We start from the raw sequence: 25,905 nt of genomic DNA, 5'->3' as shown, positions 1-25,905 counted from the left end.
CAGCTATAGGGATAACGGAAGCAAAATGTTGTTCGTGCGAATGGGGCTTTTGTGTTACTTTCGTTAATGATGCTTCTGCCCCATGATAGCCAGGGGGCTGCTAAATCCCATGGGAGCGGATATTTATTTTCATCAACAAATTATGGCAGAGCAGAGGAACTTTGGAGGTAACCGGACACTGAGTGAAGCTACTGCTACTGCTGCTTCTCTAGCCAGCAAGCTGGACAATTGGAACCTGGTGGCTTGATGGTTTTGATCGCAGAATTAATTTTCTAATCTCTGGAGCAATCCACATCGGAGAAGAAGCGAAAGGAGTGGAAAGAGAAGATCCCAAATTGTGACACAAACCAAGGCAATGTCATCACTGTTGAAGGAGGATCTCAACAAGAAGCTATTCAAAACTCTGGGGCAAAATTTGTATGGGTTCATTGAAATTGAGTGTTCGGGCCAAGACCGGTTTTATCTCTGTGCTTCAGGTAAATGGGATCGGGACCTAAGGGGAATTAACTATCTCTAGTTGTTTTCTATCCATTCATTATACTGTAAGAGTATTTTCCTGATTCAAAATTGATTCCAGCCATTAACTAACTTGGCGTTCTGAGAAAAAAAAATACTATTCTATTAGCCTCAGTTCCTTTATCTGATAGAGAGGAAATATACTGCTATATTATTAATATATTATTGCATAATTTCTGCAAGTGAGATGCTTTAAATATACTTGATATTTTGAACGTACTAAAGTAGTTAAGTATTACAACCTGACAGGATCTACATCGGATAGCTGTATTTATAAGGATTTTCAATAAATGTCGTAGCAGTCTAAAATAAGATAGTAAACCTAAATGCATGTACTTAGAATTAAGATCTGTTGAAATCAATATAGTTTCCTTCAAAGTAACTGACTGGTATTAGGCTTTTAAGGTGTTCAGGATTAAAAGGCTAATCAACTGCACACATGGATTTTAAATATTAATAATCTAAATTCATAGTACAATTACTTATATAGTATTAGACAGTACCCTTCCCCCAAAAAATTTGATATGATTTTTTTCAAGAAATGTTTTAGATGTCTCGTCGGTAAATTCTTATTGCTAAAGTGGTGGATTAAAGATAGTATGCTTGAGAAATTGAATTTCCTCAAATGCTGACTGAAATGGTAAACATCCTTGTCTGAAAGTAATTCACATTTAAGTAGTTTTAGATCAATATATTTAGGATTGAGTTGTCTTATTTTGTTAACAATGTGGTCCTTTTGAAAAGGACCACATTGATTATTTTTAAATTAGAAGAAATTTTATTTTCCCATAGAAAGCAGCAGACTAAATCTTTCAGTGAAAATATAACTAGATGTTAATAAAACACATTTGATCTGTGGCTTTAAAAATGGTTAGTTCAGGTATTTTTACTTATACAATGTAATAACCCTTTTCTCTTATTTTTGCTTCTAATATAAATACTATAAGTTCTTATTTCAACATTAATATTTTAGAGCCCAATAACTGATGCAAGTCACTTTTTATTTTGCAAATCTAATACCACTCTTCAGCCCATTTTTATAATGAAGCAATGTATTACTGATGAGCAGTACTTCCATCTGGTATAAAATATCTCATACTATCTTAGAAAAATATTTTAGCCAAGAAACATCTACATGTTTGTTTAGAGTACTCCATTGTTTTGACTTAATGATTTTTCTTTTTCATGATATGTTATCACTATTTTAAAATAAGTGTTTTGTAAGTCCTAAACTGTGTGTCAAAAAAATCTAGACTTGTAATATCGATTTCACTGAATAACATTTTAAGTAAAGTTTAATTAATAAAAAGAGGCACTGATTGTAATTTTTCACGTTGCTAAATATTTCTTAATGCAGGATATGCAGAGAATGTAGATACAGAAGGATGACTTTTTCCCCTGAACTATTGAAGGAGCTCCTATAATATCACTAAAAGTACTATATCCAAAGCAGTAAGAGAGGATTGGTGCAGAATTTGGGCTTGGAACGTTAGAGAAGATAAGATTAAATGTAACTTCACATTATATATAATGAAGTAAAGGACAGAATCAGATAAATGGATTCTTTTTCAAAGTTGGGGGGGGGGGAAATTGTGCCATGCTATCTGCAATTAAAAACCTGATAGGAAATTGTTATCAATTCTGAGGAAAGTCATGCATAAAAAATAAGAAACAAATACACATATAAACTGGTATGCATCTGTGTGTGAATGATTTCTTAAATTTAATATTTAATATTGCTTCATTTCTTTGGTATGTACCCCTTTGGGACACACATGTGTTGTGAAGATATCCATTGGAAGAAGGATGGCTCTCACTCTGTTTCATTCTGAGTTCTGAATGGATGCCACTTTTTGTTTTATGCATCCAAGCAGATTTGCCATTTGAAATAAAATCTGAACAAATATTGGGGGGAAAAATCATTCTAAAACTCAGAATCTGTTTTGCTCACTGAAATCTATTTTAGCGTTCACTCCCTGTGCTTCTTGCCTCATTTCCTTTAGCTTTAGAAGGAAGCTCAGTTCCAATCGATCTGATTGATCATTGAATTGCTCAGAGAGGACCTACGTAAATTTCCACAAACTACCGTGTTTCCCCGAAAATAAGACCCTGTCTTATGAGAGCCGAGGTGGCGCAGTGGTTAGAGTGCAGTACTGCAGGCTATTTCAGCTGACTGCTGGGTGCAGTTCAGCAATTCAAATCTCATCAGGCTCAAGGTTGACTCAGCCTTCCATCCTTTTGAGGTGGGTAAAATGAGGACCCAGATTGTTGGGGGCAAGAGGCTGACTCTGTAAACCGCTTAGAAAGGGCTGTAAAAGCACTGTGAAGCGGTATATAAGTCTAAGTGCTATTGCTATTGCTGTCTATTATTTTATTTTTTTTGCCACCAAAAAAGGGACCAGGTCTTATTTGGGGGGGGGATGTTGTTCACTGACTGACCTCACTTGTGGGTGTCGCCCCTGGCCTCTCTTTTGCTATCAGAGGCCTTCAGGAACTTCTTCATCCAGCAAGGCCAACAAGGCTTTCCTGAAGGCCTCTGCCGCAGGAGAGCAGGAGCCTGGATAGCTCAACAGACTAAGCACTGCAATTTAACACCAGCTGTCTGCAATTAAAGTAAGATCGAATCTCGCCAGGCTCAGGGTTGACTCAGCCTTCCATCCTTTCTAAGGTAGGTAAATTGACGACCAGTTTGTGAGAGCAATAAGCTGACTTGGTATAAAAATATACAAAAGTATGAAGGCTATTGCTTAACGCACAGTAAGCCGCCCTGAGTCTCCGGAGAAGGGCGGCATATAAATCAAATTTTTTAAAAAAAAGCCTTGCTGGCTGCAGAAGAGATGGGCCGAGGTGTGCAAGGCCTGGCTGCAACTATCCTAAAGTAAGTAGTAGGGCAGCTCCACAACCCCATCCCCACCCTACCTTAATTTTTATCCGTGCACCCTGGAGTAGGTGGAGCCTTGATTAGGGCTTATATTGGGGGTAGGGCTTATATTAGACACACATGTAAAAATCAAGCTAGGATTTACTTTCTGAGTAGGTCGTATTTTCGGGGAAACGGTAATTTTGAAAGGAAACTAAGCGATTGCTAAATTACACTAAAAATCCAGATTTTTCCCCTCCTGTTCCCTTGTATCTGATTCTTGAAGACTGCTTGGCAAGTCCCTGCAGTTTTCTTGGAAGCGTTTTACATAAATGATTTGCCATTGCCTTCTTTTTAGGACTGAAAGAAAGTGACTGGCCCAAGGTCACCTAGCTGACTTTATGCCTAAGGCAGGACTAGAACTCACAGTCCCCCAGTTTCTAGCCTGATGCATTAGTCACTACATCATACTGGTTCTCAATGGGGAGTTGTTCACGTATCAAAAGGATTTGTGGTTTTATTTTTTAAAGAAAAGTCTTTCGTGCTACTTTTGAAAATAGGAGGCTAAAGTGATTAAAATTGCCCTAGGCATGTTCTGGCCTTTGCTTCAGTATAATAATGTTAAATGACAGTTATAGCTTTATTTACTTGAAAGTAGATAAATAGTAAAGAAAAATAAATTCACCCTTAAGTCAAACTTGACTTTTGATTTCTTCATCCAAGCAGGTTTTTTGGCAATGTTATAGCAAAAGGATTGTTATTGCCTTAGATTGGAATGGATGTTTTTGTTGTTTTGTTTTTAATTCCACAGTCTATCCTACAGCTTTAGAATTTCTATATGATTCCCCAGGGGTGAAACAGGTTTTGACAGGTTTTGGAGAACTGGTAGCGGAAATTTTGAGCAGTTCGGAGAACAAGTAGCGGAAATTTTGAGTAGTTCGGAGAACTGGCAAATACCACCTCTGGCTGGCCCCAGAGTGGGGTGGGAATGGAGATTTTGCAATATCTTTCCCCTGGAGTGGGGTGGGAATGGAGATTTTGCAGTGTCCTTCCTCTGCCATGCCACCAAGCCACGCCTACAGAACCTGTAGTAAAAAAAAATTGGATTTCACCACTGTGATTTTCTCAAACAAATTCTAACCACAGCTACCCATACTTAGATTCTGAAATCAACCAAGGTTAGTTACGTCTATCAGTGTTTATCACTGAGATGAATATTGCAGATATCTAGATAGGATGCTGAGGATCTCTTATTGTTTAAGAAAGTATGTAGGGACTTTTTGTATGCCTCCAATCTAAAACCATGAAGAATTGCCAATTAGTTCAGTTGATATTCCGATGCACCAAAGGATCTGAATCAGGATAAGACCATTTTTTATATTCCTATTCAGGTTGGTCTTATTGTCATATACTGTTGATATAATTTTCATTCTCTATGACACACACAAACATACACGTATAATATGTGACAAGTTTCATCCTATATTCCGACTCCTCAGTCATAGGGGTGGGATTCAACCGGTTCGGGCCAGTTTGGGCAAACCGGATGCTAATTTTACATCTGGTTCGTCGATCTGGTAGTTGCAAGGTCTGGCTGGCTCTGCTCACCCCACCCCTCCCCTCCCAGGAGTCTTCATGCAGCCTGTTTTGGATGCCAGGTAAGTGCAGGCCCACACAGAGGCTCTGGGAGGGTGAAAACCGGGCCTCCCAGATGTTCCGGAAGTCTGGAAACAGGCCTGTTTCCGGCCTCCGAAGGGCCTCCAGAGCCCAGGGGAGGCAGTTTTTGCCCTCCCAGAGGCTCGAGGAAAGCCTCCGGAGCCTGGGGAGGGCAAAACACACCCACCCACCCACATCGTGGTGCAAGAGGCCAAGTAGGCCACGCCCACCCAGCAACTGGCCAGAGAACCGGTTGCTAAAATTTTTGAATCCCACCCCTGATCAGACTTGTGGAGTCATGATGAAACTCATCACGTACAGTCTTCTCACAGGGAACACCACCACACAGGGTATCTGCCCATCCTTCCAGGTCAGAGAACATGATTGCCCTCCTGATCCCTTCCTTTAAATGTTGCCATTGGAGATGCACTTTTTTTGTGGCTGCTCCACCCTTCGGAACAGTCGTCTCCATGAGATTTAGAGTTTTCCCATCCTGTTAGCCTTCCGGAGAGCTTGGCTCTTCACTCAAGCTTTGGGATAGAATAGAAGTGAGCCCAGCAGAAGTCAGGGAATGGATGTGATGTTGTAGTGCCATTGTTGAGGTACATGATGTCATTATGGAGTTTTGTCTGTTTTATTTAACCTGTTTTTATTTAATATTGTGATCCATCTAGGATTATTTTGTATAATACAGGTGGACATATAACTTTGGTAAATAAATAAACACACTGTTCTAAAATAGAGACATTTCTACCTTCTAAGAGAGTTGGTGGAAATTATTATTATTATTATTATTATTATTATTATTATTATTATTATATTTATATTTATATTTATATTTATATTTATATTTATTTATTTATTTATTTATTTATTTATTTATTTATTTATTTATTAAATTTATATACCACCCTACTCCCGAAGGACTCAGGGCGGTGAACAGCCAGAAAATAAAATACAAACTTTAAAAACCATTTAAAATACATTAAATCCTTTGGCCCAGAAAACAAATTTAAAACACCCCAATTTATAAGACATATTTAAAATTTTAAAAAGCAATTTAAAAGAGAGGTTAGGCCAGGCCAGCCTGCTGGAATAGGAATGTTTTGAGGGAACGTCGGAAAGCGCGCAGATCCGGAATCCTCCGTATATCCGGGGGGAGCTCGTTCCAGATGGCAGGTGCCCCCACAGATAAGGCTCTCCCCCTGGGGGCCGTCAGTTGACACTATTTGGCCAACGGCACCCTGAGAAGCCCCTCTCTATGGGAGCGTACTGGTCGGTGAGAGGCTACTGGTGGCAGAAGGCGGTCTCGTAGAAATGGTGTAAAACCTTCACTCTATACAGATCATGATGTATTATATCATACCGGTATTATCTCTGTTTCTTTCCAAGAGTTTAGGGGAAGATATATGGTATATCCCATTTGAATAGACCATATAGATTTGTATGTGTGTGTGTGTGCTTCTACACTACTTACACAGAGTCTCAGAAACACTGCACATTCAGATCAGGGGTGGGTTCTACTTACCTTTAGTACCGGTTTGCAACGGGAGCGTGCCTGCGCGCGCTCACTTCTGCACATGTGCAGATCACCCATGATGATATCGTGGCAGGTGGGCGGGGCCTCCTGCCGGTTTTACTACCGGTTCTATAGAACCGGACAGAACCGGGAGCAACACACCACTGATTCAGATTGTACATTTGTACAGTGAGTTGTATTAAGATTGCTTGATATACAAGGATCTCGTTTTTTTCCTTCTTCTGAGTATATATGCTACTTCAGTTGTAACTGACTGGATGTCTTACATCCCCTGTTCTTTAAAGTAAAAGTGCATAATATAGGTAAAAATCAGTAAAAAAATAAATCACAATTGTTTGTCAGGAACTGTAAACTAATTTAGTTCAAACAGAATTCAACATTCTATGAGGAACACTTTATAACGTATTGTACCTGTCACCAAGAACTGCTGGAAAAGCTAGGTTTTAATTATATTTTTAAATCCGAGTAAAGTTGGAATCATAGACATCTCAAGAGGAATGCTGTTTCAAAGAAAGATAATAGTGCAATATATTCAATTATTGATTTGTTACAATGTTCTTACCTTCTTTTAATTGTAGCTAGCTGATAACCTGGCATTGCCCGGGTATTTATTGATCCCAATCCTGTATTAGACAGAAAAAGGAATGAATTATATCTATAGCGTCAAATCAAAGTAATTTTATTTACAGGGTTTTGAAAGACACTTGGGCCTGGGCTTGTTACCAGTTGTAGAAGAAAGCTGGTTCAACCACTGTGGTGAGAATTAGAGATCTAATTGCCCTGGCCAACAGCCTGGGAAAAATTCTACAGGGAACAGCCTTTGAGGTGATTATCTGCATTAGCAGGCACCTCCCCCGACAACTTGCCCTCTTTGCTTGAAGCTGAGGGCCTAAGGTGTTTGGTTTTTTTTTTTAAAGAACCAATCCCCCTTGCCAGAGGGAGCCCCCTTGTGGAGTACTGTGATGCCGTTACCATGGCAACTCCACTGTGCTGTACAGTAGAATCCATTTTAAGGCACAACAGGCTGTATCTTAACAGAACTTGAATCCAAAATGCACAGTATCACTGTCAAAAGTACTGTGATTTGACACTATAGAAATAATTCATTCCTTTTCATTTCAGCAGCCCAGGCGTTCCAGAGTTATGCTGGAACATACACACCCAGACACACACACACACACACCGAGGGGTATTAGGGGTGTCTTACCCACCCACCCACAGTATTTCTTTCCAGAGAGTAAGTCATCTGTGTACCAAGTTTGGTTGAAATTGCTTGAGGAGTTCCAGAGTTATGCTGGAACATACACAAACGTGCACACACAGAGCCATTTTTATATATACAGATTAGCCAGCCAGAGTCATGTACTGAGAGAAGTGACATATAAACTGATTGCCTCCTTTTAAGAAAATGTATCTGTGAGACAATTTTTTCTGCTTTTAATTATCTCCAAATTTGAGGTGATCATGAGAAATGTTGTTCCTTTATTCTTATACAGCATTATTTATCTATCAGAAGGCAGTCATTAAACTTTATTAAGTCTTGACTGATTCAAGTAAGCTTTGTTGAATAAACCATAGTGGCCTGGTTCAAGTCATTATTTAATATAATATATGCAAGTAGATAGTAAAAAACAATGTAGCAAGTACATTGTTAAAATACAATAACACCATTTCCCTCAGAATGCATTCACGTAATCAATTTATAAAAGATGTGTTGCTATTAACAGAGTTACATTTGTTAAGAATAACAAATGCCAACCTTTATGTTTGGAGATCTTTTCTATGAACTGTTCTCTTGAATTTCTTGGCCATCTAGGACTTCTGAGTGGTTATAATAAAAATTCAAAATATTCATATTTTTGGTTATAATTCCAATGAATTGGAATATAGCAGAATTTCAGGGACACTTAGCAAGACCTCCTCCTGACAATTCATCCTTGAAAAGGAACTCAATCGGTGAAACCCAGCAGGTTCTGACAGGTTCTGGAGAACCGGCAGCGGAAACTTTGAGTAGTTCGGAGAACTGGCAAATACCACCTCTGGCTGGCCCCAGAGTTGGATGGGAATGGAGATTTTGCAATATGCTTCCCCCAGGAGTGGGGAGGGAATGGGGATTTTGCAATATCCTTCCCCCAGGAGTGGGGTGGGAATGGAGATTTTGCAATATCCTTCCCCCAGGAGTGGGGAGGGAATGGGGATTTTGCAGTATCCTTCCCCTGGAGTGGGGTGGGAATGGAGATTTTGCAGTATCCTTCCCTTGCCATGCCCACCAAGCCACATAATGCCCACCAAGCCACGCCCACAGAACAGGTAGTAAAAAAATGTGGATTTCACCCCTGCACTCAATGCTAAATCACTTATAAAATTTGGAAGCAACTTCATGACATGGAGTTTCAAGTCGCGAAAGTGACTGCAGTTTGAGATGCATGTGCAAATCCAGAAAAGTTTACTTAATAAATTTTTGAAATCACTAAATTTGATTCCAACTTAAATTAACTGCATTTATATAATCTTTAGTGAAATCAGGCACAAAGCTTTTTCCCTCCTTAATATATTTTGTGGCTGAAACAATAAATTGAAAAATACAAAGAAGGGGCTAGGAAAACATTGCCATCTGGATCTAGTAAAGTTCTGCAAATGAGGCAAGGCAGTTACGTATAAAAATCATACTGGAGCTTAATTAAGTCATGTGCTACCTCGGTTTATTGATTTTAACAGGAACTAAGTAGAGCTAATGTAATCTGGATCTAATCCAAGGCTATTATTTGTAGGAACACCAACCGTTTTTAAATGTCATAAAGTCACTTTTAAAATTACTTGGATGAAGGTTTATTTGGCAAATAACATAGAGATAGTTTGCCATTACCTCCCTCTGCAAGGCTCTTGAGACTTTCAGACCCTAGTGTACCCCAGAGGCTGAGTTGACTTCAGGGCAAATACAGATCAGGTGTAAAAAACGAAAGCAAAGCTTATACTCCCCAATAAAACTTTGGTTTCTTTTTCTAATGTCCATTTTCTCCCAAATATTCAAATGAAAACACTTCGGAGTCTGAGCCTTGTATCAGTTCTCCATATAAGTAAAATATGAGTAATTGGGAAGTTTAAGGCTAATTATTTGGCCTTTTCCTTACATTAGGGGTGTCAACTCAAGGCCTAGGCGCTGGATTCGGCCCGCAGAGTGCTTAGATCTTGCCCACGGGGCTGCCCTGGAAACAGCAAAGGACTGGCTTGCGGTGTTATGGAATGATGGGACCAAACAACATTCCTGGGTCAGCCAGAGACAGTTTTATTGCGCAGTTTCAGAACCAGATTTGTATCTGCAATTCTGAACAAAGAAGAGCTCTGATACAACTGCTTTTATACATATCCAAGACAAAGGATTTTGCGAGCACAGCAGTTTTCCATATATGGTTAACATACATTTGTTACATTATAATTGACACTTTCTAATTACTAAATTCTTTCATTATTTTCTAGTTCATAAGATTATGTTAGCTAAACAACCTTCCTCAATTCTGGGTTTGCTGATGCGTAGATTCATGATTGCTTTGGATAATAAGTATCTTTTTGTTACATATGGATGTCTTTGCATCCTTGACAGCTAGGCCCCTCAGAAGATATATATTACATATGGATGTCTTTGCATCCTTGACAGGTAGGCCCCTCAGAAGATATATATTACCAAGAATGGAATTTAGCTGATTTAGTGTAATCACTAAACAAGCACATTTTTTTCTTATAATAATGTGAATAAAGAGGGTCCTTCAGTGTTCATATAGCTGACCCTGTAGTATTCCTACATCATTCACATTAGCGGTGCCTCTGCCAGCAAAAATGGAGCTCAGGAGGGCCGCGGGCGGGAATGGGGTGGGAATGGAGATTTTGCAGTATCCTTCCCCTGCTATGTCCAGCAAGCCACACCCACCAAGCCACACCACGCCCATCAAGCCACGCCCACAGAACCAGTAGTAAAAAAATTTGGATTTCATCCTTGATGCAATCCCTCTGATTTTTCTACTTGTGTAATTTGCCCATAGTAAAAAATTAACCCGCGGGATATAGTCTAGTTATTTCTATGGTATCACTATATTGACTTATTGATTTTTATTTTTTAAATTATTATCAATTGTTAGAGCCATCTTTAAAAATGCAAATATTCAGTTATTGCAATGGTTCTCTTAGCTCATTAGTCTCTATGTCATAATCACTCCTTTGCAGTATATATTATTACTACTAATTAGAGGTGGGTTTCAGCAGGTTCTGACCAGTTCGGGAGAACCGGTAGGGGAAATTTTGAGTAGTTCGGAGAACCGGTAGTAAAAATTATGACTGGCCCCACCCCCATCTATTTTCTGCCTCCCAAGTCCCAGCTGATTGGGAGGAAATGGAGATTTTGCAGTAACCTTCCCCTGGAGTGGGGAGGGAATGGAGATTTTACAGTATCCTTCCTCTGGAGGGTGGGAATGGAGATTTTACAGTATCCTTCCTCTGCAGTGGGGTGGGAATGGAGATTTTACAGTATCCTTCCCCTGCCACGCCCACCAACCCACACCCACAGAACCGGTAGTAAAAAAATTTGAAACCCACCACCGCTACTAATTTGTATAATCCCTGCAGGCATAATATTAATACCAAACATATTTTTTTTAAGATTTCAGTAGTACAATGATTTTATATTTCTTATTAGCTCTTTTTAATATTTTTAGTCATCACTTAAAGTTTCACCTAAACTTTACCAATTCTCCCTGCATTAATTGTTGTGTTTAAATTTTTAAACTTGTAATTTTAGTTGTATTGGTATCACGGTTTATAGTTTGCACTAGCTATTTAAAAATAGTTAATTTGTATACATATATATTTATTTCATTGAGAGGGATGTTATCCTATATTTCAAAATTTTGTTTTGCTGGTCAGTCCTGGAATCAAGATGACTTTATGTTGCTTATTTCTTTTAAATCATGTCTTCCCTGATCTACAGTTAAAGTTTTCAGAGTAATTTGTAATTATTATTTTTAAAAAACCCTTCTATATTCCAATAGATTTCCAACCTAAAAGACACAACACAAAAGGAATATTGGGCATTAATAATATCATAAATTCTTTAGCAATAGATAGTTTACATTAGCAATACATTAGATGCAATGAGGTCTACTTATATTTAAAATAAAAAACAAATTGTACAAACATTGACCCATCAGTAAATTGTTGAAACCATTAAAGAATTTGGTGTTATGATTGCAGTCATAGATTGGAAATAAATCCAACTTATTTCAAAGTAAATATGCTTCAAATCTAATTTTAAATTGCCCTTTTAAGTTTACATATGGGCAATTTGTACATTTTATTTAAATATGTACATTTTGATATCGTAGGTAGAGCTTAATTAATTAATTAGGTTAAATTAGTTTAAATGGCTTGAATGCTAAAAGCAACTGCAATTGCTGAATCTTAGAAATGCTGGGCCTAACTCACCAAGTGCTATTAGAAGGCATTTTTTTTTCTTAATAAAGATTTTATTTTTGCATTCTGTATGAAAATATATTGTGCGTGTAAACCAAATGTTCATCCTGCAGTGTCAAAAGGTGAAGAAGTACAAATATCTATGGTAAAACACTACAGAACTGGCCTTGAAGAGAAGTATGAAATATCTGAAAAATGGCTTCTAGATGATTTGGAGATGATAGATGGAAAAGAGGCAGATTCTGTAAGTGCTGCATTTTATTACAAGGCATATATTCTGTTGTTGATGTTATAATAGCTAGAATGTAAATGTCTGTGGAGATTCTCAGTCATCCGGGTCATAGTTGTCTCAAAGGTGCTTTTTCAAAAGGCAACTGGACTGTTTTTTCCTTGAGGAGAACGTTTTGCTTCTCATCCCAGAAACTTCATCAGTTCAGGCAGGATGGTGGGAGTGATGGAAGGATTAGTACTGACTGGATTTGGGGGAGGTTGGAAGGATCATATTTCTCTGCAGTCATCCGGTCATTAGTACTCTCCCTGAGAGCTCTTTAGGCCAATTCTGTCCCCTCAGGATTACCTGTATCAGAGTTCAAATGGGGGAGGAAAGTTCTTGGAACTGCTGAAAGGACATCTTGTAGTCATGAGATAGATGGTGTCTGTTGAGAGAGGGCTGCTCGATGTTAACATAAATGACCTCTTTTACCCCTTTTTCAAATCAATGGTCAAAAAGAGGCCATTTATGTTAAAATTGAGCAGTCTAGTACAGTGGTGGGTTTCTACCGGTTTGCCCCGGTTTTGGGCAAACCAGTAGTGGCGGTGACGGGAGACTCCGCCCACCCACCCTGATGTCATCATGGATGCTCTTCGCCAGAGGTAGGTTTCAGGAGGTTCTGACCAGTTCTGGAGAACTGGTAGCGGAAATTTTGAGTAGTTCTGAGAACCGGTAAATACTACCTCTGATTGGCCCCGCCCCCATCTATTCTCTGCCTCCTGAGTCCCAGCTGATCGGGAGGAAATGGGGATTTTGCAGTAACCTTCCCCTGGAGTGGGGAGGGAATGGAGATTTTACAGTATCCTTCCCCTGCCACACCCACCAAGCCATGCCCACAGAACCGGTAGTAAAAAATGTTGAAACCCACCACTGCTCTGCGCATACGCAGAAGTGCCACACACGAGAGAAGCGACGCACGCACTCACACGCTCACAGTTCTGAACCGGTAGCGAAGGTAAATGGAACATGCTACTGGTCCAGTGTCAACAAAGGGGAAAGGAGAAGACACCAACTATCTCCTGCCTACAAGGAGGTCCTTTCAGCAGTTCCAAGAAGATTTCGCCCCCATTTGAAGTCAGGATACCAGGAAGTACAGGGTTATACAGTCCAGGCAAGGTAATTGAATCACTAAGTATGAATATAGCAATTGCAAATCACTGTTATCGTTGCAAAATGAAAAAGAGAAAATGAATGTGAATAGGCAGGAATGTGCCTATTTTGACACTATAACTTCAGCATCACCAAAGGGAGCCTTTACTCATGCTGTCTTTGCCACATCCTTGGCTGATTGTTAATTGTTGCTGTATTTGAAGCTATACTGGGAAAACTTCCAAAACATCGTAGTTAGACTGCATGCCTCGCTAAAAGATCTCATTAATTGACAGCTGGTTTCCAACCACAATTGATCTGATATTCTAATCATCTCTCTTGCCGCCTCGGTCAAACCCTTCCTTATTTTGCATGCGGATAAGAGCTCTTTTTGTCCCTACACTGCTTTCAGAAGAACAAACAACACAAATCTCTTTTCTTTTCTTTTTTTGCCAGATCTTAGAAGGGCAATGGTTCTTTATAGCGGGGGTCTCCAACCTTGGCAACTTGAAGACTTGTGGACTTCAACTCCCAGAATTCCTCAGCCAGTTGGCTGAGGAAATCTGGGAGTTGAAGTCCACAAGTCTTCAAGTTGCCAAGGTTGGAGACCCCCGCTCTATAGTACATTTTACAGGTAGTCCTTGATTTACGATCAAACAAGGCAAAGCTGGCTCAGGAATTCTAGGAGTTGAAGTCCACAAGTCTTCAAGTTGCCAAGGTTGGAGAATCCTGCTATATAGTACATTTTACAGGTAGTCCTTTTTTTTTTTTTTTTTAATTTGATTTATATGCCGCCCTTCTCCGGAGACTCAGGGCGGCTTACAATGCGTTAAGCAATAGCCTTCATACTTTTGTATATTTTATACAAAGTCAGCTTATTGCTCCCACAAACTGGGTCCTCAATTTACCTACCTTAGAAAGGATGGAAGGCTGAGTCAACCTTGAGCCCGGTGAGATTCGAACTTACAGTAATTGCAGACAGCTGGTGTTAATCACAATGCTATCAGTCTGCTGAGCCACCAGGCCCTTGATTTACGATCAAACAAGGCAAAGCTAGCTGAGGAATTCTGGGAGTTGAAGTCCACAAGTCTTCGAGTTGCCAAGGTTGGAGACCCCTGCTCTATAGTACATTTTACAGATAGTCCTTGATTTACAATCATTCATTTCGTGACTGAAGTTTCAACGGCACTGGAAAAAAGTAACAAGACCATTTTTCACACTTAACAATCAGCATCTCCATGGTCATGTGATCAAAATTTGGACAATTGCAATTGGCATGTATTTATTATGATGGTCGCAGTGTCCCGGAGTCATATGATCTGTTTTTGTGACCTCACAAGCAAAGTCAATGGGGAAGCAAAGATTCACTTAACAACCGTGTTACTAACTTAATAACGGCAGTGATTTACTTAACAACTGTGGCGAGAAAGGTTGCAAAATGGGGCAAAACACCCTTAACAACTGTTTTAGCAATGGAAATGTTGGGCTCAGTTATGTCTACAAGTCACCTGTATTGTTTCATAGATGCTACTTTATATCTGCCATGTTATTTTAAATTCTGTGCTAGTCTGAATCTTCTTTCTGAGCAGAAAGGCAGCAAATAAAACATTATTTTTGTTCCTTTTAGGATAATCCATGGTTCGATTTGCATTTCAAGCAAGTTTACACTTGGGAAGCTTACAGCTGTGCATCTAAATACGCCTTTGCAAGAATAGTAAACCAGTTGAATGAGATGTACCTGCAAAAGGATCTGAAGATTGTGAACTTTGATTTTACCTACATTAATGACGCAGCACTCTGGTCATCAAATAATGGGGATTGCTTAGTACTTATGAGAATCTGCTTTTACGCATTCAATCTTGTGTGTCTATCTCTGTGCCCCCTGCCAGTTTGACGGTTGTAGCTACATCCAGATTTGAATATGGCTACCAAAAAGCTCGATATTCAGTACTATATCAGGGTTTCAATTTTCAAAACATTTTTAGCCAATTGTTTTTTCAGTCCTGATAATCGGTTTAAGTACCAATTTCCTGAAACCAATGTTTTTCAGCATTCACAAAGCATGTTCAGGTTAACTGTAAGTTCCACTGAATTTATCTGGCTTGCTTCTCAGCAGCTATTTATTTATTTCGGCTGCAAAGCTACAGAACACTCTGGTATGTGTTACTTTTGTATATTATTTCCCCGACTTTCCAATAGAAGCCATAAAGTCTTGCACAAATTATATAAACCCTGTGTAACTATGCACGCAGTGAATTTCTGTGGAGTTTTGTTGCCTTTGCAATAATTTTTCTGTGGACTTTTGAATAAAAACATTTCCACTGCCTTTGGTCCAACGATTCTGCAGCAAGTTGTGATGACCCCAAAATGCATAGTGATGCATTTTAACAAATGGAGTCATGAAAGAAGTTATGGCCTTGCATACTTGCATCTCAGCTTCTGATGTAAGCAAGGAACCCACTGTTCTGACCAAGGCCTCCTGAGTCAGGAAAACACACGAGTAGTCTCAAAAACCTGTTTTATTTTAACAGCTGTGAATTCTGTTCATTCACAGATGAGCCCCAAATAGTTGTAAAGAGTCCTTCGGGATAAGGCTGATAATCACCCACCTTTATTTCCCTTGACACGCTGCCAACGACCTAATTGGCAAAGCCACACGGAGTCCAGAATCAAACAGACTTTAAACCGCACAGAATTAACGTTCCTTCCTGCAAAGGGCCCAAGTGCCTTTGCTCCTCTTTTAAGTCTTACGGGAGAGGCCAATCATCCCCAAGCCCTACTCCCAAGTTGTCCCTTTTGTTTTAACTGTTCTTGCCTTCTGGCAGCTCTGCGCATGCACGCACTGGGAACAGGCTCCCCCTGTTCCTCCGCCTCGTTGAGGTCTGACTCTGGAGGTTCCAGAGACAGTACGTACCTCCCAGATGGCCCTTTCTCTGCCTCCGATGCAGAGCCTTCATCTGAGCCGTCCCCAGACTCCAGGACTGGCCCATGTCCAAGGGTGGGTTCTAAATTTTTTTACTACCGGTTCTGTGGGCGTGGCTTATTTTGTGGGTGTGGCTTGGAGGTCATGTGACTAGGTGGGCGTGGCTAGCTGGTCAGAGTCATTTCTGGAAGGTCCTCGCACTTACGACCAGTCCTCGCACTTACGACCCGACTCATTTGTTTGCTTTTAACACTGATCAGCTGTAGGGCGGCCCTTTGAAGCCCCGTGGCAAGAGTTTAAATATGTTTTTTCCCTCTAGTCATCAGATGGGACTCAGGAGGCAGCAACAGATTGGGGGTGGGACCAAATAAAAGGTAAGAATAACATGGGGGGGTGGGGGGGAGGGCGGGGGGGAGAACCGGTTCGGTGATGTCATATCGTCACCGCTACCGGCTCGGCCGAACCGGACCGAACCGGGAGGAACCCACCACTGCCCATGTCCCTCCCCAGCCTCCTCACTGTCCGACTCTGCTGCCAGCTCTGCAGGCTGCTGGTGGACATCCACACTATTTGCATCATGAAGTCGCGGCATGCATTTTATCACCCTCAATGACTAATGTTTTGGTCTTTGAAAGAACCAAAATATAATGCATATGTATACCAGTTTGGGAGAACTAGCTGACACTAGTTTACATAATTTCTAACCTACCAAGATGAACTTCGTTCTTCACTCTTCACTAGGCTGAACATTTTTTTCGTGGCCCATCTGATGCTGCAAACTATTAGGTTTGGCTTGCTTGAAAATCCCAAGCTATGGCTGCTGTATTGTGTTCGGATTGCATGTTATCACCTTTATATGCTTCCATTATAAAAAAAAAAAAATGTGAGTGTTAAACTTTGGGTGCTGCAAATGGTTTCTCTCCATTTGCATCTGAACTAGCCAGGGTGTAGCTTACCAGTCTTAACATAATGACATATAAGTGTTTTATGTTATTGTACGAACCTTTTTTTCTACCATGAAACTAGTCAATGAATATCCACATTGATTGCATGCATGCTGTGTTTCAGTGGTGGGTTGCTACCGGATCGGGCGAACCGGTAGCAGCGGGAGGCTCCACCCACCCACCTGGCGCATGCGCACCCACGAGCAAACCGGTAGCGGCCGAAATTGAAATCCATTACTGCTGTGTTTATAAGGAGCCAAAAAATCTGCTTATTATCACCAGTTAGGAAATTACGGTACTCTTAAAGTCTGAAAAGAGATTTGATCTCAAGATTTAGATAAACAGATTTTTTAAAAATAAATTTTATTAAAAGTTCAAGATCATTAAAACTAACATAAACTATTACAGAATAAATAAAACAAAGACAAAGACAAAAGAAAGTGCAGAAAGATAAAATAGAAAGGATTTCTGTCCTTTGCAGCAAATATAAATACGCTTACAAACTTATCTCTTACTCTATAATTACCAAAAAGCTTTTTTCTATTATATTTTTTTTAATCATCAAAACAACTGATAAGTGCGTTTTTTCCCCTGTTTCATGCAAAAAAAAGTCTGTAAGGCTTTCCATAATTGTAGATAAGGTCCATTTAGCCCCCTCTGAACATTCCTCATCTTCACTAATCATTCCTTGGTTGTGTTGAACTTTTCCACTTTTGAATAGGAGTAATCTCACTGCAGTCATATACTAAAACAAAGCTTCATGGCAGCTGCCTGTCCATTTAATCCTAAAATAAAAAGTCTTTGGTATCCAATTCTGCATTTGTCTTTAAAATCTTCCGAATTATTTTATTCATCAATTCTTTTTTTATCTTTTATCTTCATATATATTTTGTTATCATCTTTGTCTTCTGTTTGTTAATCTTGAAACCTTCCAGTGCCCCAAATTCTTTTAATTTACTTATTAAAGTTCAATTCCCTTTTAAAGCACGGGTGTCAAACTCGATCACGTCACGTGACGTATTGCAACGTTTTTGCCTTTGCTGAGTCAGGGTACCGTGGCCTGCGCGTGACGTGTCCAGCCCGCAGGCCGCCAGTTTGACACCCCTGTGAGTGGCTGCCAAAACAAAAAACAAGTCATCCACTAAACAGAGGATTCTCAGTGCTGAATTACTTACTTAAATATTTATTTCTTGTCTGATCCCTTTTCACAAAAAGTTATACCACAATATGTTCATTACTTGAATATATTTTAGCAGAGTCACATCAATATTTTTGGGATGTATCAATTTGTCAAAACAGGACAAAAATCAGTTTTTTTAAAAAAAAATGTATATAGAGATCTTCAAAATCTAACATCCAAATCTCAAAACGTGAGGCAAATAGTTAACATTCTCAATATTTAAAAGACAAGAGAGTATAGTGATAGCTGTAAGAGAACTTTAAGACTTTTTGGAAGCAAAATCAATTAGCCAACTATAAATGCTCACCATTCATTTTTTTAAAAACGTGATGTAATTGTTATTTTTGTACTGAAAATTACGTGGCTCTATACTTGTTAAATTTCAACTGTTTCTCTATTGCTTTGGTCTTTATATGTTTTCAGTATATATCGTAAAATATAATGGATATGGAATTGGACAATAAATTTAAATTGTTGTGATGATACACTTGTTTCCATGTTCAAGGCTCAATAATTCAAATACCTTTAAGTTATTCAGTTAACTAAATACGGTATATGAAAATATATTTTGAAGAAAATATTTTTAATTGACAGAGATAGATTTCTGTTAAGATTTTATGATTATCTTTTTTTGTGATGTCATTCATTTAGCTAGAACTGATCCTATACTTAGTTATGATGTTTGCTGCTATGATGTGGTTTTAGGATGAGTCGAAAAACTATTAAAAAGAAATTTCTATATTAGTTTTGTCACATTTGTGTCAAGTCTGTGTTCGTTTTGATTTAAATATTTATTTAAGTGCCCTGCATTCTTGCACACTAAGGCAATGTAGGCAAATACACAGTCAAATAAAAACACCTAAGCTTCATTCCCACAAAACCAAAGCACACATTTCAGTGGTGAAATCCAAATTTTTTTACTACCGGTTCTGTGGGCATGGCTTGGTGGGCGTGGCAGGGGAAGGATACTGCAAAATCTCCATTCCCACTCCACTCCAGGGGAAGGATACTGCAAAATCCCCATTCCCTCCCCACTCCTGGGGGAAGGATATTGCAAAATCTCCATTCCCACGCCACTCTGGGGCCAGCCAGAGGTAGTATTTGCCGGTTCTCCGAATTGCTCAAAATGTCCCCTACCAGTTCTCTAGAACCTGTCAGAACCTTCTTAAAAGGACCCCTGACACATTTAGACAAAGTAAATCTTGCCGGATAATGCAATGAGGGGGGAAACAGCTTTGGTTAATTGCTGCCTATGTTGGTCCTGTAAAAATAATTAATGAAGTGATCTAATTTAATTAGAGTTGGAGAAAGAGGTGCTTGCTCTGAATTAATGAGTGCAAATATAATTTTGATCCCGGGGGTTGTCCAGCACCACTTTAATTGATGCTCCACTCACCTATCAAATCAACAGTTTCCTTCCTTTCCTAGGAATGCATCATTGTAGAACTATGTTTTCAATCTGGGCAACTTTAAGATGTGTGACTTCAACATCCACTGACTGGGAACTTCTGGGAGTTGAAGTCACATCTTACAATTGCCCAGGGGTAGGTTCAGTGGTGGGATTCAACAAGTTCACACCACTTCGGGAGAACCGGTTGTTAACTTGCTGAACAGTTTGGCAAACTGGTTGTTGGATGAAATCATTAGGGCAGAGAACCGGTTGTTAAATTATTTGAATCCCACTGCTGGGTAGGTTCCACTACCGGTTCGCAACTGGAGTATGTACGCTTGCTTCACTCGCGCACGTGTGCTTCTGCGCATGCGCAGATCGTCAGTGATGATGTCAGGGTGGGTGGGAGGAGCCTCCCACTGCCATTACTACCGGTTCACAAGAACTGGACCAAACTGGGAGTAACCCATGAGTTTTCTCAACTCATTGCCCTAGTTGAGAAACACTGCTCTACACCGCAATGCCAATGTACTGTCTTCCTCAAGGTGAAGCAGAGGTACATTGGTACAAAAATTGTACGTTAGTGTACACTGCCATCACAACCTTGGCAAAAAAGCCAGTATGTGTTATTGCTGTACATTACATACATACATACAAATGTACATATTTGTACAACCTTCGTGTCAATATTGATTCCTGATGACTGAACACGTCCCTGTAATTTTCTTGTTATGATATTTTGAAGTGGTTTTCCTTTGCCTCCTTCCTATGGCTGGGAGAGAGAGACTGGCCCAAGTCATCCACCTGGCTTTGTGTCTAAGGCAGGATTAGAACACATAGTATAGTAGAATAACAACAGAATAACCAAGTTGGAAGGGACCTTGGAGGTCTTCTACTCCAAGCTCCTGCTCAGGCAGAAAATCCTATACTATTTCAGACAAATGGTTGTCCAAACACTTCTTAAAAACTTCCAGTGTTGGAACATTCACAACTTCCGGAGGCAAGTTGTGACACTGATTAATTGTGCTAATTGTCAGGAAGTTTCTCCTTAGTTCTAGGTTGCTTCTCTCTTTGATTAGTTTCCATCGCTTGTTTCTTATCCTTTGGTGCTTTGGAGAATAGATTGACTCCCTCTTTTTTGTAGCACCCCCTTAGATATTGGAACATTGCTATCAGGTCACCCTTAAACTAGACATACCCAATTCTTACAATCATTCTTTATGTTTTGGCCTCCAATCCCCTAATCATCATTGCTCATCTTCAAGTTCCTTGCCTGGTACCTTAACCAGTACACCAAATTTATTTATTTATTTATTTATTTATTTATTTATTTATTTATTTATTTATTTATTTATTTATTATATTTCTATACCGCCTTTCTCCTGTAGGACTCAAGGCGGTATACAGTCAAGAAAAATATAGACACACAAACATCATAAAATTGCTAACTAAAATTATTACTTAGTTTGGTCAATTAAATAAAACCTAGAATTAGATAACATTTAAAAAATCATTCACATGTTCATATGTTTAGCCCTGTCTGTTGGAACATCAGGGTCTTGAGGGCACGGCGGAAAGCACGGAGATCAGGGATATTCCGTATCTCCGGGGGCAGTTCATTCCAAAGGGTTGGAGCCCCCACAGAGAAGGCCCTCCCCCTGGGAGTCGCCAGTCGACATAATTTGACTGACGGTACCCTGAGTAGTCCCTCCCTGTGAGAACGAACTGGTCGGTGGGAGGCTATTGGTGGCAAAAGACTGTCTCGTAGGTACCCAGGTCCTAAGCCATGGAGCGCTTTAAAGGTGATAACTAACACCTTGAATCGCACCCGGAAGACCACCGGGAGCCAGTGCAGCTCGCGTAGGAGAGGTGTTACATGGGCGTAATGAGCTGCGCCCATAATCACCCGCGCGGCTACATTCTGGACCAGTTGGAGCCTCCGGGTGCTTTTCAAGGGGAGCCCCATGTAGAGAGCATTACAGTAGTCCATACGGGAGGTAACTAGGGCATGAGTGACCGTGCGCAAGGCGTCCCGATCCAGAAAGGGACGCAACTGGCGGATCAGGCGAACTTGATAAAAGGCACCCCTGGCCACGGCCGTCAAATGATCTTCTAAAGATAACCGTGAATCCAGGAGGACACCCAAGTTGCGGGCCCTCTCTGTGGGGAGCAAGATCTCATCCCCTATTGTCAGAGATGGTACTAGCTGACAATACCGGAACGCCGGAAGCCACAGCCACTCGGTCTTGGAGGGGTTGAGTCTGAGCTTGTTTCTCCCCATCCAGATCTGCACGGCCTCCAGGCAACGGGACATCACAGCAAGGGCATCATTGGGGTGGTCTGGTGGTCTCATCTTTGCTCTGATGCGCTCCTGTAACTCATTTTTAAAATTCTTGAGGCTGATAAACTTTTTGTAGATTAAACCAGCCCATTCTCCACATAAAATCAATGTATTTCAAACCTGACAACTTTTAAGAAGTGAGAACATCTTAACATCCTAAAATTCTAGAAATCCTGCTAGCTGGGCATTCAAGTCATTAGCAGCATGGTGGCTGGGAATTCTGGGAGTTGAAGTTCCCAGATCTGAAAATCGCCAAGTTTGAAAAACACTGAAATAAGAACCTCAGGGTTTACACTTTAGTGAAATTTGAAAACCTCTTAAGAAGTGGCGAGACTGAGAAATTGCAAACCCTGTCTCATAGCCATGGGGAAGGAGGAACCAGTACATCAGCTTGCCAATAAAGCAGAGTTGGGGAACTAATAGCCCCTTAATAACTTGTAGAATTCCTGAGCTTTCAAAGTTGCTGAGTTTAAGAAAGCCTCATCTAGTCCATCAGCCTATTTTCCCCACGGCCCACCAACCGCCCAAGGAAGCCCACTTGTCTCCCAGCAGGCGGCCTTTGGGGGAAGCCCCACAAGCCATAACCATCAAGGCTAAGAGTCCAGGGACAACTCACACCCTGGTCAGCAGGGTGAACCACACCCTGTTTCTTTATTCTCCTGGCCGTCGGGAAGGAGATATAGAAGCATAGGCAGCAGCACAAAGAGGCTGAAGAACAGTTTTTTATCCGTGGGCTTTCAGGCTTCTGAATGGAAAATAACTTTACAACAACATAGTACGATTGACTTGCGGGGCCGGCACGATGTGCAATAAATTCACATGGTGCGGTAGGATTGTATGCTTGTTAGTAGTGTAGGAAGAAATATCCTTCTTGGTTCTGCTCCAAGTGGGGAAAAAGACACTGGAAACATGGAGACTGCTTGGAAAGATGGTTTAATGGTGGACAGGATCACATGGTTTGAGTTCCTGAACAGAAAAGGGACGAGATACAGCGAGTCCCCGGGTTTTATGCTTTCTCTGGCTTTGAACTTCATGGGGCCCCGAAAGAGTATCCTGATTGGTTGTCAGACTCCCAGGGGTGGGGGTCTTAGCTAGCCTTGCTGGCTGATGTGATCTTCCCAGGTGCCATGTGCTGAGTTTCTGTCCTAGATTAAGGTGACCAGACGTCCCGCTTTTGGCGGGACAGTCCCGCTTTTGAGCAATTTGTCCCGCGTCCCGCGGCGTTTTAAAAAAGTCCCAATTTTTCATTCTGCCTCCTGAGTCCCGGCTGCCTCCTGAGTCCCCGCTGATGGCTAGAGGGAAAAAACCTGTTTAAACTCTTGCCGCGGGGCTTCAAAGGGCCGCCCTACGTTGATTAGCTCGGCTTCCCCCTCTCAGCTGATTTGCGCAGGGCTCTGCTCTTGCTAAATTGCTCAGCAGTTTTTTTTTTCTCTTTGTGCAAACCAAGCTCAAAACGAAACTGAAAGTAAAACAGGCTGTTGGCTTTGCTGTTTGCTTGCAACGTTGGAAAATTAGGCAGCAGATTTATTTTCCTTTTCCTCACCAAAAAAGGTAGGTGCAAACAATGGGAAATTATTTAGGGCAAAAGAGGAGAGTTCAAGATTTTAAAACACAAAAGAAAAAAAAGCTCTTTTTAACTAGAGAATTGTAATAATTGAGATACTATTAATTGTATACTGTGTTGAAAGCAGAAATGGTTAAGTTGTGGTTTGGAGGAATATATGGGGGAAATTATTTGGTTTACTATTATTGGTAAATATAATTAATTGATTTGTAAGAAATTGGATTGCATGGAAATAATTGGAATATTCATGTTCATATTGATTAATATACAAAAAAGATAGTTATATAACTAATTGATTTATATTAAAATGTTGAATTTGTATTAAACAACTCATATTACATAATTAACCAATGTGAGGATGGATATAAAAATAGATGACAATGGGAAGGGGTATAATATAGAATAGAAGGGAAAAATTGAATTTGATTAAGATTAGAGATGAGGATGAAGGGTAATATTGTTTTTTTTAAAAAAATAGATGAGGAATAAATATGGCAAAAAGGAAATATAGAAATTGTAAATTAAATTGAAATGACTAAACACTGTTTAAATTTGTGAACCAGCCAAATGTTCTGTTCAAAGAAAATACATTGTATGTTTGTATGTGTGTTTCTAATTATTGCTATTTATTCATATTTGTTCTCTTTTATTCTTTAAAGTTTAACAATTCATTCTTTATATTAATATCTTTATATTTGTTTGGGGTTGGCTTTCTTCCCTTTCATCTTTTTTATTGTACAGCAATCTTTCTCCTCAAACCTACCACCTCTCTTTTCTTTCCTTCTTACTTTCTCTTCCCCCCACCCTCTTCTTCTCCTCCCTATTTCCTCTTCCTTTCTCCTTCTCCTGCTCTCTTCCTCCCTCTCTTACCGTCACTCCTACTCTAATTTCCCTTCCCTTCCTTCATCCCTCTCTATTACTGTATCCTTTTATGCATATGGACTACTCAGAGGGCTGAAAAAGTTATTTTTGACTGGTCCTCACACTTTTGACCAGTCCTCGAACTTACGACTGTCCTCACATTTTACGTTTTTGCCCTATCTTGTCACCATGGTGAAGACAAGCAGTTGTGAAATGAGTGACATGGTTGTTAAGAATGCTGCACGGGCATAAATGTGAGGATGGTCATAAGTGTGAGGACCAGTCAAAAGTGCGAGGACCTGTCAGAAATGACTTTTTTCAGCCCTCTGGTTAGTCATTTTGTGCATATGGACTACTCGGAGGGCTGAAAAAGTTATTTTTGACTGGTCCTCGCACTTTTGACCAGTCCTCGAACTTACGACTGTCCTCACATTTTACATTTTTGCCCTATCTTGTCATCATGGTGAAGAGAAGCAGTTGTGAAATGAGTGACATGGTTGTTAAGAATACTGCACGGGCATAAATGTGAGGATGGTCATAAGTGTGAGGACCAGTCAAAAGTGTGAGGACCTGTCAGAAATGACTTTTCAGCCCTCTGAGTAGTCTCTATACACATAGCCATGGTCACCCGGTCACATGACCAGCTAGCCACGCCCACCAAGTCACATGGCCTCCAAGCCATGCCCACACAATAAGCCACGCCCACAATGGTGTCCTTCTTACCAATGTTAAAATCTGTTCACCTTACCCTATACACATAGCCATGGCCACCCGGTCACATGACCAACTAGCCACGCCCACAAAATAAGCCACGCCCACAGCATCCCTCTTTACCAATGTTAAAATCTGGTCACCTTATCCTAGATGGGTCCCATTGTGTTAGTTTCTGTTGCTATTGTGTTGCAGATGGGTCCTATTGTCAAAGATTGAGTTTCTGCCTCTGGCCCATTAACAAAGGGGGGGGGCAGGAAGGTGGGAGTTGCTTTGTCTTTAAAACATGTTTCTCCATTTCTCAACCAGGGAAACATAATATTCTGCCTTTTTAATATTTCCTAAAATATTTCATTCTTCCAGGAACTTCCTATAGTAGGATTCACTGGGTTAGGGATTTTTCTTTTGCTGTCTTTCTCTGTGAGTTGTATTGGGGTGTGTGTGTGTGTGTGTGTGTGTGTGTGCGCGCACGAAGGCAGGCTCAGCCAATCTCATTGTACACATGTCGTACTCTGACAATAAAGGTTTGAAATTGAAATTTATTTATTTATTAGTTTGTCAAACATGTACAAGACAGCAGGTATAAATATAAACGTGGA

The 25,905-nt window shown here is 40.2% G+C and overlaps 1 protein-coding gene across 1 annotated transcript; it reads left to right on the top strand.

Annotated features, from left to right (window-relative positions):
• The first annotated feature begins 278 nt into the window (after positions 1-278).
• EXOC1L (exocyst complex component 1 like) lies at positions 279-16,087 on the top strand. The gene is made up of 3 exons (XM_060690805.2): positions 279-476; positions 12,146-12,276; positions 15,020-16,087. The coding sequence occupies exons 1-3, from the start codon at positions 356-358 to the stop codon at positions 15,284-15,286; spliced, it is 519 nt and encodes a 172-aa protein (XP_060546788.1). The 5' UTR covers positions 279-355; the 3' UTR covers positions 15,287-16,087.
• Positions 16,088-25,905: the final 9,818 nt, after the last annotated feature.

Source organism: Pantherophis guttatus, chromosome 8, assembly GCF_059756535.1.
Source record: "Pantherophis guttatus breed Tessera chromosome 8, ASM5975653v1, whole genome shotgun sequence".
NCBI classification, from domain to species: domain Eukaryota; kingdom Metazoa; phylum Chordata; class Lepidosauria; order Squamata; family Colubridae; genus Pantherophis; species Pantherophis guttatus.
This window is presented reverse-complemented; position numbering and strand designations above follow the sequence as displayed.

Excerpts from the sequence above, each read along its gene's own strand:
- EXOC1L (XM_060690805.2), top strand. The coding sequence starts at position 356 with ATGTCATCACTGTTGAAGGAGGATCTCAACAAGAAGCTATTCAAAACT. Across the intron at positions 477-12,145 it reads GTTTTATCTCTGTGCTTCAG|TGTCAAAAGGTGAAGAAGTA; the intron begins GTAAATGGGATC and ends TTCATCCTGCAG. Across the intron at positions 12,277-15,019 it reads ATGGAAAAGAGGCAGATTCT|GATAATCCATGGTTCGATTT; the intron begins GTAAGTGCTGCA and ends TGTTCCTTTTAG.